General features: G+C 35.3%; 2 protein-coding genes across 2 annotated transcripts; one reads left to right on the top strand and one right to left on the bottom strand.

Moving 5' to 3' along the window:
* Positions 1–1358: 1358 nt before the first annotated feature.
* On the bottom strand, positions 1359–6814 carry LOC121766994 (protein FAR1-RELATED SEQUENCE 5-like). Its single transcript, XM_042163214.1, has 4 exons — positions 6731–6814; positions 3563–3696; positions 2970–3437; positions 1359–2814 (listed from the first exon to the last, which is right to left on the bottom strand). Exons 1-4 carry the CDS (start codon positions 6812–6814, stop codon positions 1359–1361), a joined length of 2142 nt encoding a protein of 713 aa, XP_042019148.1.
* A 442-nt stretch (positions 6815–7256) lies between these two features.
* LOC121767875 (norbelladine synthase-like) lies at positions 7257–7974 on the top strand. The gene is made up of 2 exons (XM_042164207.1): positions 7257–7502; positions 7576–7974. The coding sequence occupies exons 1-2, from the start codon at positions 7319–7321 to the stop codon at positions 7872–7874; spliced, it is 483 nt and encodes a 160-aa protein (XP_042020141.1). The 5' UTR covers positions 7257–7318; the 3' UTR covers positions 7875–7974.
* Positions 7975–12622: the final 4648 nt, after the last annotated feature.

Here is a 12622-nt window from a genome sequence, read left to right as displayed (position 1 = left end):
ATTATGTATGTTTTTGTTTTAGCGGAAATTCATGGCTGACGCAATAGATAAGTGCAACGACTCCAGACTGGCTGATGTGATACGAAAGTGCACAACACATGTAGTTGCAATGCCGTGGCGGAACAACCTGTCCATATGTGAGAATGGTGTGTATGTCATGCGCCACTTGGAAACCTACTTTGGAGAGAAGGAGAAAGACTGGGAATGCGGGCTCACAGCGAAGGGAAACAAAAGTATTGAAATGTTTCGAATCAAGTTCGCAAGGGCGTTACTGACTTGTGCTCACAATGTCCGCGGTGCCGCAAACCAAAAAAATGCAAACAAGTTCTGGAAAGAAAAACCTGCAAATTTCAATTTCGAATGCTGGGTAGAAAATTATGGTTTGTAGTGCGGGACTCTCTGGTATTTGTTGGAAGACTTAGCATTTTAGATATTATTACAACCTTCAATACACTTACCAATGTTTTTGAGAAAGTCTTTTTGAATTTTATCTTGTGAGCACTCATCAGAACCGTATGTGCATTCCTTTTAATCAGACGGATGAAAATACTTTTTGTGTACTTGGTGTATTATGTCCTTTGTCGTGTTTGTAATTTTGTTTTGTTCAAAATAGGTGGTCGTTTAACTGTCGTAATGCTTTACAGATGCCAAATAATGCACTAATTCTTGTGCGCAATGCAATGGCAACACTAAATAATGCATTTTTTTATACACCTAATACATATTAATCCATGTATGTAGTACGCATTTATATTTGTATATAATATCTGCTCCTAACATAAGTATTCGTAATATATTATGCATTACGAAACTTTCTTTGCGTATTTTACATGGATAATGCAACAATCGTTGGGCGTAATGCTAGCGCCTCAACTAAATAATGCATTCGTTTATTGCACACCTAATAATTTGCAACAAATACATAGTAGGCCTCCATTGTATGTGCATCATGTCTGCATATACTGTAAGTATTCGTATTATATTATGCATACACAAACGTTGTTTGTGTATATTACACAATTAATGCAACAATCGTTATGTCTAATGCAATTGCAACAATAAATAATGCATTTGTTGATTGCATACCTGATATAGTAGAACGTATATTTAGTACTCCTAGAATGTGTATATATGTTTTATAATTGTTAATGGAAACCGTATAATGTATTTGGCCTTCAATGCTTGAGTTAAAATAATGCTCACGAAAAGTGTTAGGGACAGATGTTTAACCATCTAATAAACCGACATATTTTTCACCCAAACCAAGTAAACCAAGAGATTCTATTACAACCATCCTACTAAAAATAAAGAATCGACCAAAGGAACAACAAATGCAGGAATTTTTTTAAAGATATGATTCAAGCTGGATTTTTCCCCTTGCCAGCATCCTTCTCCATCCTCATCTCTTTAAGCACAGGACAATTCCTAGAGTCGTGATGACCCATCTCATCGCAACCCTTACACCGTCTAAGAGGCCTAGTCGCATCCTTTATAGCCTTGTCTCTCTTTGAAATCAGACGGCTCGCCGAGCTGCTGGCGTGACCCTTCATCTTCACAACATCGGGAGGATGTACTGCAACAGTTTCAGGCCTTGCCATTCCGTAAAACTCTTCAACCATACGCCTCTTCTCAGCGACTGAGGTTACCGGATTACCAGTTTGAAGTGAGTTGCCAAGTTCTTCGACGCCAGCTACAAATGCACGTAATGCGCCGATGTCGGTCTCAAACTGTCTAAGAAACCCATAAAACATCGAAATCGCCTTCTTTGACACAGTTTGCCTATCGTCAGCGGATGAGTGAGTAAGCAAGCGTTCCTGAAACTCCCCGTGTACAGCCTTGGCTAAGGGCGTCTTCATCCATCTGCTTTCACAATATTTCTCCGGGATTTTTTTCACCTCATTGTTCCGAAATAGGAAGAAAATATGACTGCACAAATAACCATGGCGACTAAAAAGCTTGCATTCGCACGAGTAAGAATCATCCGTCTTGTCATGACGAACAAAATATGCATTGCGCTTGCTATCGCCAAGCTTGTATGTGTCAGCAGTTTCTCCTGACATAAAACTCAGCACACGACATCTGTCATTACCTTCGACTATTTCTTCTTGTATTTTCCTGAACATACTGTCGGTAAACAATGTAGAAGCATGTTTCTCGAACGGCAGAGTAGTTGCGAGTATGGGTATGGACGTGGCATCGTGGTAGTCCAAAGCTGTTCTACTATTTCGTTGGAATTCTATGGCGTGGTTGAAACTCAGGTAGAATTCAGCTATGTTTGCTCGGGGCTTCAGATAATTTTTGTAGAAACTGTTCTCTGGTTCAGATATGGACGTAGTCCTAATCATCGAACCCATAGGAAAATCCCTAAAGTACGCCGGTATCCAGTACCTCCTATATGCATACAGTGTGTTGAACCAGTCGATGTCCTCCAGCTGATGATGTTCAACCAATCTATTCCACTCCTCCTCGAATTCCTCCGGCTCTAATAGGTCCGACCAAACACAAGCGTTAAACTCCTTTTTGAAATCGTCGTCCCGCAATAATCTGTTTGGTACCTTGACTGCCAATTTATGCATTATATGCCACTTACACCAACGGTGACGCGTGCCGACGAGGACTTCTTCAATCGCTGATCGCATACCCAAATCATGATCGGTCACAATCATCCTAGGTGCTACACCCATACAATCTATAAAATGTCTGAACAGCCAAGCAAATGCCCCTGTTTTCTCGCTGCACACCAACCCGGCCGCAAATGTCACAGGACTACCATGATTATCCTTTCCAGTGAAAGGAGTGAATATCATACAGTACCTGCGGACATGACAACAACCGGTCGTCATAAGCATAATCGTATAATAATGCAACTTACGGCAGTACATAATGCAGTAACATCAAACAAATAATGCATACAATATACAATACATTAATAGAATATAACATAAACAACACATTATTTAGTTTTGTACCTATTTGTGTTGTATGTGGAGTCGAAGGACACAATGTCACCAAACATGTGGTAATTTCTCTTCATCACACCATCGCACCAAAACAAAACAACCAACTGGTCAAATTCGTTAACTTCGTAGTGATAGGTGAAAGCCTCGGACATCTCCTTCTTCCTAGCCATGTCATCCAACACCATTTGTACATCAACTCCTTGTGCATATGCTTTTATGTCCCGTGAGGCATTCCTGATATCCCCCACAGTGCAACCAGCCAGGTCAAACCCACCAAGAATCTCCTTCAATACCTTAAATGTAAGCGTGGGTCCTATATTCGCCCTGGAACAGTCTAGTATAAATTTGTGATGCACATCATCCAACTTGCGATTACTTGACATGAATTTCTGTTGTTCCGTCTCAACCATATGATGGTTATGAATCTCATTGAACTCCTGAATTATGTATCCTGACGAGCAATCTTCCGAGAAAAACCTGAAGGATATATTAGCTGCACAACCACACCGCTTAGATAACTTCCTACGCTTGATTGTGAAACCAGAACGGGCATTCAACTGGTCATCCTCTTCACCCTTCTTCCGTCCTTCCCTATTGCATACAACTTGTACCACGTGGTGACATCATCAACCTTCCTCATAGCTTGTTTGCGCGTATCAAAGCCAACTGCCCGGGCATATATGTCGTAGAAAGCAATAGCGGAATCCAATGACTGGAATTTCTGACCTACAACAGGCTTCATCGAGGGAGGACATTCAGGTACAACAACCAATGTACATAATTGGAAAAAAGGGGTCAGCTTAATATAACAACTTTGCAATATAATATGCTGACAAGTAATGCACGATTTTCACGATTTCAATATGTCAAATTATTCAGATAGACAAACACGTGATTTATGCATACGTATAACACATACTAATAAAAACGTTGTTACGGAGTACATGTTGTGGTATATGTATTAAAAATGTTGTTTTTTACATACTACACCCTACCCCCTAGGCTTATTAAACCCTTAGGGGAAACAAGCAACGTGCACCACACCGCGCAATCCAGACGAAATCTTTTTTACCCGAAACATTGCCTCTCACGAATTATGCATTATATAGAAACCTAAGTGCATTATACATTGTCAATACGTGCATTATATGCTTCGTCTCAACCTAATACCCTACATATGCCGCTAGCGAAGCCATGGAGAAAATTCCCAAAGCAATCAATAATGTTATACAATGTCAACACAAAACACGATTTAATTGTTGATTAAAACCTACCCCCTACATACTACACCCTACCCCCTAGGCTTATTAAACCCTTAGGGGAAACAAGCAATGTGCGCTACAAATCGCAAACCAGACGACCCTATCTTTTTTACCCGAAACAATCTCGCTCACTAATTATGCATTATATAGACATCTAAGTGCATCATACGTCGTCAATACGTGCATTATATGCCGAGTCTCAACCTAATACCCTACATATGCCGCCCGCGAATCCTTGGAGAAATTTCTCACAGCAAGCAGTAATGTTATACCACGTCAACAAAAAACATGATTTTATTGTTGATTAAAAATCAATTAATCAAACTAATACAACTTGTACATACGACACCCTACCCCCTAGGCTTATTAAACCCTTAGGGGAAACAAGCAACGTGCACCACACCGCGCAATCCAGACGAAATCTTTTTTACCCGAAACATTGCCTCTCACGAATTATGCATTATATAGAAACCTAAGTGCATTATACATCGTCAATACGTGCATTATATGCTTCGTCTCAACCTAATACCCTACATATGCCGCTAGCGAATCCATGGAGAAAGTTCTCACAGAAAGCAATAATGTTATACCATGGCAACACAAAACACAATTTAATTGTTGATTAAAAATCAAATAATCAAACTGCTACCACTTCTACAGAAAGATCCGCAACATTAAAAAAACATGCTAATTCATGATTTACCTTCTTCCATTGCTTAAGATCAAACTCTGACTACCAACGACTGATTAACAATAGGATTTAGATTTGTGATAATTGAAACCTTCCAAAAAAATAGTAATGCAGAATCATATACGTCTGACGCTTCTCTGCCTTCTTCGACGTGAGAGAAGAAAATAAACCGTAATATTTGCAAAGGAGAGAATCATGGAATTTCCATAACTAACACAATATTATCTACCAAATCTGCCCTTAATCGATTTTTAATTGATAATAATTAAATGGAATCAGCGATTTTTTTAAGCCACAAGATTGCTGGAATTAAAGGTTGAGATTAAAAAGGAAAAAGGAGGAAATATGAGAAAAGGAAATGAATACATCCCTATATATATATATATATATATATATATATATATATGAATGTAAATACAAAATATGGGGTGTTACAACAATTGATCTATGTCAGTAGGTGAAATAATTCTGCGACACGTTCTACCATCACACTAATAAAAATGTGAAACATCTATGTCAATAATAATTCCGTTGGTGGATAACTTCGACCTGAGCTCGATTAGGATGGTTCTGTCAGGGGCGGTGCTGCTGGGGAACGAGCTGGAAGTCGCAGACAGTTTTGTACAGGTGAAAAGTGAAAAATAACTTATATTCCTTACTACATTTTTCATGTCCTTTAAATGATCATTTAATACCGGAAACACTAAATTCAATTTAATTAGTCCCTATATTTGTGTAGAGATTATAAGAATTATACAACTAATTGATTAACTTTATTTTACTCTAAATTCAGTGTTAGGAAAATTAGTTGGGTAGGTGGAGGAATGTGAAGTTAAGTCGGATTAACTTGTCATTACTCCCTATTGATGTATTGCATATATAACTAATCGATTTGAATCCTTATTATGGTACCACTTGCATCTAATACTTTGTCAATTTTGATTTATAATATAACTAAATGCACGGTTCCTAGAGAGAGATATTGCACCGAATTTTCAACAAATTCAACATTTATTTATTGAACAATAGAATGGCATACTTAATTTTATTTCATTTTATTTAACCCTTTTTTTTATAGTGATGCTCCCGTCTTTGTCGGTTAATTTCAATAAATTGTTTAATTAATTATAGAATGATTGCCAGTCTCTGCAGTTGCTACCACGTAACATGCATGTTAAAAATTTGTACACGAAGTTATGTACTTAGCCATGTATCATAATAATAATATTATCATAATTTATATCCTTTTTTATTCTAGGTGGGTTAGATAGACCACAAGGAATTCAAAGATATTAGACAAAAATAATAAATTCATGGGCCGACTAATAAACATAAACTTCCTAGCCCGTTTGTCCATTATTCTAGGTGGGTTAGATAGACCTCAGGGAATTCATGTTATCGGAAAAAAATAATAAAGTCATGGGCTGAATAATAAACATAAATTTCCTAGCCTGTTTGTCCATACTATATTTTTTCGTAAGTAATATTTAGTTATATTATAATCCAAAATTGTCATAGTATTAGATGCAAGTGGTACCATGATAAAGATTCAAATCGATTAGATATATATGCATCACATCAATGAGGAGTAATGACAAATTAATCCGACCTAACTTCACGTTCCTCCACGTACCCAACTAATTTTCCTAACACTGAATTTAGAGTAAAACAAAGTAAATCAATTAGTAGTATAATTCTTATAATCTCAACACAAATATAGGGAGTAATTAAATTGAATTTAGTGTTTCTGGTATTAAATGATCATTTGAAGGACATGAAAATGAAGTTAGGTATATCAGTTATTTTTCACTTTTCACCTGTCCAAAAACCGCATGCGACACGCGGCTGAGCAGAGCTGCTTCCAGCTCCTTCCCCGGCGGCGCCGCCCCTAGCATAACCATCCTGATCGACCTTAGGTCGAAGTTATCCACCAGCGGAATTATTAGTAACATAGATGTTTCATATTTTTATTAGTGTGATGGTTGAATTTGTAGCAGAATTATTTCACCTATGAAACATAAATCAATTATGTCTTCAACTAGTCTTTTCAAGTGATGTTTCAAAACTAATAAAGATGATTTTTATATTTCTACGGCCGAGGGCTATATTAGTAAATTCTATGTAATTTAAAGTTGAAATAGTGTTGCACATATTATTATCACTGAATTTTTCATGATAATAAAACAGTCATTTTCAGCCATAATTCAACGGGCCATTTCCCATTAAACGAGTCACACAGAAAATTTAACCAACAAATCAAACACTATATTGGGCCGTTAAATGCTCTATGAATGCCCCTATTTACCAATTCAACCACACCCTTATTTTATAAATAATAACCCTCTCAATCTCAACTCCTCTTTGTAGTGCATAGACATCACATCTGCCGCAACCAGAAATCGAAGATGTACAGAACAATGTCCGCTGAGATGACGGTTGATGTACCGGCAACCGAAGCGTGGAAGCTCTACGGCACTCTACAGCTCCCCAAAGTGGCAGAGAAAGCCAACTCCGACTTTATCAGCCGGGTCGACGTCGTCCAAGGGGACGGCGGCGCCGGAACCATTCTCGAGGCCGTTTTCCGTCCAGGTACCATCCACATTCAGTTCAATCAACTTCCGCTAGATTTATGTAATTATTAATTAATTGATTAATTGAGCAGGGATGGGAGGGGGAATGAAGTCGTTCAAGGAGAAATTCGTGGTGGTGGATAACGAGAAGCGTGTGAAGGAGGCAGAGGTTGTGGAAGGAGGATTTCTGGATCTAGGGTTCACGCTGTATCGTATGAGATTCAATGTGATAGAGGTGGAGGGAAACGAGAAGCAGTGTATAACTCGATCTACGATCGAGGACGATCTCAAAGAAGAAGCTGCGGCTAATGTTGAAATCGCTTCCATTAAACCATACATTGGCCTCATGCTGCTCTGTGCTAAGTATTTGCTCCGCAACAATGACAATTGATCAACTATAGCCGCAACAATGACAATTGATCTACTATTAATTTGGGACTGCGTGTTTTACTTTCATGTTTGCTAAAATAAATTTCTATCCTCCTACTATATATCTCTGTATTTCATTTTCTCTTTTCCATGCTTTTAATAAAAACAATCAATATGAATCTACATATTTTATCAACTCATAACTATGAAATCTTGAAAAAGCTGCCACAAGAAAATTCTACTCCCTACGTTAGCTATTGAAAGTCACACTTTATCCACCACGAATTTTTAAAAATGTTAATAGAAAGTGAATTGAAAATATTAACGAAATGGGAGTCATACTCTTTGATATGCTCGGTTTTTGCACTATTTTAGGGCCTTTATTTGGTCCATTTTGAGTATCAATGTTGCATTACATGTCCAATAATTATATATTTTATCTATTTTGGTATTTTGACGTGTTTTGTGAGAAATGTGCAAATTTGAGCCTAAAAAGATAGCTAAAACTCGAAGATGAAAATCTGGAGCATTCGACCCGCCCAGCGGACCGCTGGCGGCCAACGATTGTTGAACAAATAGCAGTCCGCTTCAAAAAAGTTGTGCTGAAAAGACTAGTTCACGACATAATTGTAACACCCCAAATCAGGGTTTAGTTGGAAAATTCCTTTCTACCTAAATTTGTCAATTTAGGCTGAAATTTTTTTAATTTGTGCACAACACTGAATGTTATTTTATATAGAATTGGGGTTACACAAGTATCACGTCAGTAAGATTGAGCAAGAAAATAGAATTAAATCGGAAATTATATAGCGTATACAATAGAAGGGAGAAATGGTCATTTTGCATAAAAGATGCTATGTATATTTTTATCTCCAAAACTCTTCGAGAGGCACAATTTTTTTAGGTTTGTAATTTTTTTTACTACAATAAAGACAATTATATATGGAATCATCTAGAAAGAATATGAATGATCAAAATAGTGTCATTTGTCATTTACTATTCATAATTAATTAAATAATGTGGCTCTTGCTGTAAAATCAAATATAGCTACTAGCCTACTATTCACCCCACTTTGGAGAATCAACCGATTAGTAATCAAAGGAGGAAGAAGAAGTTGCAATCTATGAAAGTTTCACTTAATTTGTGTTGACGCTTTGAACCAGTCGAACCAACGTATGGTTATCAAGGTAGGGCTCTCTTTTATCCTATTTTTCTTTTATTTGAAACTTATGATAGGTTATGAGGTAAAAATTTTCTGACATCGTTGGTTGTCAAATAAGGTGTGTGTTACGTTTTGAGTTTATCTATCAATCCTTGTCCGTAGACGTCGGAATCATTAGTTTTTCCATTGAACTAAATTGAGTTGAACCTATGTATGATTTTGGGTATGAACTGACTATCTTAGTGCATTAATCCATGAATCTTAATTGGTCAAATTGTTGTTGAAAATGAATAATATATCTTATTTAGTGACCAAAATAAATTTATTAGAATTTATAATGGCCATTTGATATATTTTGGAAAATTGATTGGAATATTGAAGTGAAAGATTTTTTTTTTGAGTAAGGAATTGAATATGGTAATGACTAATAACTAAGTGTGATTATGTGAGTGGATTAACCATAGAAATGAGACTAGAATTGATGATTGAAGCATATTCTAACGATTGCAAATAATTGAGATTAAAGAAATTTAGTTGATAAGGTTAATGAGTTTTATTTATAAGATTTGGTAAAAGAAATATGATTTAGAATGACTATGAATGTTAAACTAAATTTGAGGATTTACTAAGTAAGATTAGTAATTACGGAGTATAAAGTAACTAGTGGAAATAGTAACTTAGAATTTGATTAAGGGAATAAAAGACATGAAACACACATGGAATGGATAGATAAAATGAGTAGTCTATGGAATGCATTTAATTGATCTTGAAATTTATCTGTGATTATTAATATTTTTAAATTAGTATTAAGTTGACGAACATAAAACTGTGAATAGTAATAGAATATTTGGTGATTTTTTTTATTGGAGGATTTAAATAGGAGTAATTACTGCAATCTATATATATATATACCTATATATAATGGGGTGTGCTAGGGTCCTTACAGCATCTTAGTGTAAAACACAACACAAATCACAACCCTTGGATCATTAGATTGGATGATTGTGATTAGTTACATTATCATACTAAAAATCTACATTATTAGCCGAGGTACATTAGACTAGAAATTTACATTATTAGACTAAAACTGTACATTTTTAAACAAAATGCTACATTATTAGCCGAGGTACATTATTAGGCTAAAAATCTACATTATTAGATGACACGTGGCATTAATCTAACCGTTAGATCACAAAACCAATGGATTCCATGTGTTTTGTGTTTCACTTATACTTAGCTTTTGGATATGAATACATCCCTATAATATATATATATATATATATAGGGATATATGTGAATGTAAATACAAAATATGGGGTGTTACAACAATTGATCTATGTCAGTAGGTGAAATAATTCTGCGACATGTTCTACCATCACACTAATAAAAATGTCCAAACATCTATGTCAATAATATTTCCGTTGGTGGATAACTTCGACCTGAGCTCGATTAGGATGGTTCTGTCAGGGGCGGTGCTGCTTGGGAACGAGCTGGAAGTCGCAGACGGTTTTGGACAGGTGAAAAGTAAAAAATAACTTATATTCCTTACTTCACTTTTCATGTCCTTTAAATGATCATTTAATACCGGAAACACTAAATTCAATTTAATTAGTCCCTATATTTGTGTAGAGATTATAAGAATTATACAACTAATTGATTAACTTTATTTTACTCTAAATTCAGTGTTACGAAAATTAGTTGGGTAGGTGGAGGAATGTGAAGTTAAGTCGGATTAACTTGTCATTACTCCCTATTGATGTATTGCATATATAACTAATCGATTTGAATCCTTATTATGGTACCACTTGCATCTAATACTTTGTCAATTTTGATTTATAATATAACTAAATGCACGGTTCCTAGAGAGAGATATTGCACCGAATTTTCAACAAATTCAACATTTATTTATTGAACAATAGAATGGCATACTTAATTTTATTTCATTTTATTTAACCCTTTTTTTATAGTGATGCTCCCGTCTTTGTCGGGTAATTTTAATAAATTGTTTAATTAATCATAGAATGACTGCCAATCTCTGCAGTTGCTACCACGTAACATGCATGTTAAAAATTTGTACACAAAGTTATGTACTTAGCCATGTATGATAATAATAATATTATCATAATTTATATCCTTTTTTATTCTAGGTGGGTTAGATAGACCACGAGGAATTCAAAGATATGAGAGAAAAATAATAAATTCATGGGCCGACTAATAAACATAAACTTCCTAGCCCGTTTGTCCATTATTATAGGTGGGTTAGATAGACCACAGGGAATTCATGTTATTGGAAAAAAATAAAAAATTAATGGGCTGAATAATAAAAATAAATTTCCTAGCCTGTTTGTCCATACTATAATTTTTCGTAAGTAATATTTAGTTATATTATAATCCAAAATTGTCAAAGTATTAGATGCAAGTGGTACCATGATAAAGATTCGAATCGATTAGATATATATGCATCACATCAATGAGGAGTAATGACAAATTAATTCGACCTATTTTCACATTCCTCCACCTACCCAACTAATTTTCCTAACACTGAATTTAGAGTAAAACAAAGTAAATCAATTAGTAGTATAATTCTTATAATCTCAACGCAAATATAGGGAGTAATTAAATTGAATTTAGTGTTTCTGGTATTAAATGATTATTTGAAGGACATGAAAAATGAAGTTAGGTATAGCAGTTATTTTTCACTTTTCACCTGTCCAAAAACCGCATGCGACACGCGGCTGAGCAGAGCCGCTTCCAGCTCCTTCCCCAGCGGCGCCGCCCCTAGCATAACCATCCTGATCGACCTTAGGTCGAAGTTATCCACCAGCGGAATTATTAGTAACATAGATGTTTCATATTTTTATTAGTGTGATGGTTGAATTTGTCGCAGAATTATTTCACCTAGGAAACATAAATCAATTATGTCGTTAACTAGTCTTTTCAAGTGATGTTTCAAAACTAATAAAGATGATTTTTATATTTCTACGGCCGAGGGCTATATTTTATTTATTTATGTGGCTAGCCAGGGCCATATGGGCTATATGTATATATATATCTTTGGATTGGACCGGCCCAACCCGACCCAATATCTTGTTGGCCCATAATCTATATGGTCAGATCAGTTAATTATATGTAAAAGAAATTAATTAATTTTGTCACTTTATATATATACCTCTTTATGGCTTCATTCAGGTACGATTCTTCATTGTAGTTGAATGCATCATCAAACCCCAATATGTTCTTCAAAAGGTCAACCTTGAACAAAGTAATATATATAAATAAATTAACTCTAAAAAATATAAAGTAATTACAGCCCCAAAAAGAAAATTGCTGCTTCAGTATGAAGATAATTGCTGAGGTTATTTTTATTAATATTTTTTATTAAAGATAATGCTTATTGAATATTTTAAACCTTGAATTAGAGTTGACTTTTGACTGTATGGTTATTTATGTTAATTATTACTATTATGTTCCATATTTATTTAAGCACCAACAAATTATGCAAATTCAAATTGAAAAAAGAAGTTGGTGAATGGATTTTTATAAATTAATTTAAAAGAGTAATTAAAAGACATTATGTTGTGATCCTGCGCTTCCAACGACATAACACC

This window comes from Salvia splendens, chromosome 15, assembly GCF_004379255.2.
Source record: "Salvia splendens isolate huo1 chromosome 15, SspV2, whole genome shotgun sequence".
NCBI classification, from domain to species: Eukaryota; Viridiplantae; Streptophyta; class Magnoliopsida; order Lamiales; family Lamiaceae; genus Salvia; species Salvia splendens.
This window is presented reverse-complemented; position numbering and strand designations above follow the sequence as displayed.

Coding starts and splice junctions, on each gene's coding strand:
- LOC121767875 (XM_042164207.1), top strand. CDS start 7,319: ATGTACAGAACAATGTCCGCTGAGATGACGGTTGATGTACCGGCAACC. Junction 7,503..7,575: donor CGAGGCCGTTTTCCGTCCAG/GTACCATCCACA, acceptor TTAATTGAGCAG/GGATGGGAGGGGGAATGAAG.
- LOC121766994 (XM_042163214.1), bottom strand. CDS start 6,814: ATGGTTATGCTAGGGGCGGCGCCGCCGGGGAAGGAGCTGGAAGCAGCT. Junction 3,697..6,730: donor CGCATGCGGTTTTTGGACAG/GTGAAAAGTGAA, acceptor CCCTCGATGAAG/CCTGTTGTAGGTCAGAAATT. Junction 2,815..2,969: donor TCCACATACAACACAAATAG/GTACAAAACTAA, acceptor TCATGTCCGCAG/GTACTGTATGATATTCACTC.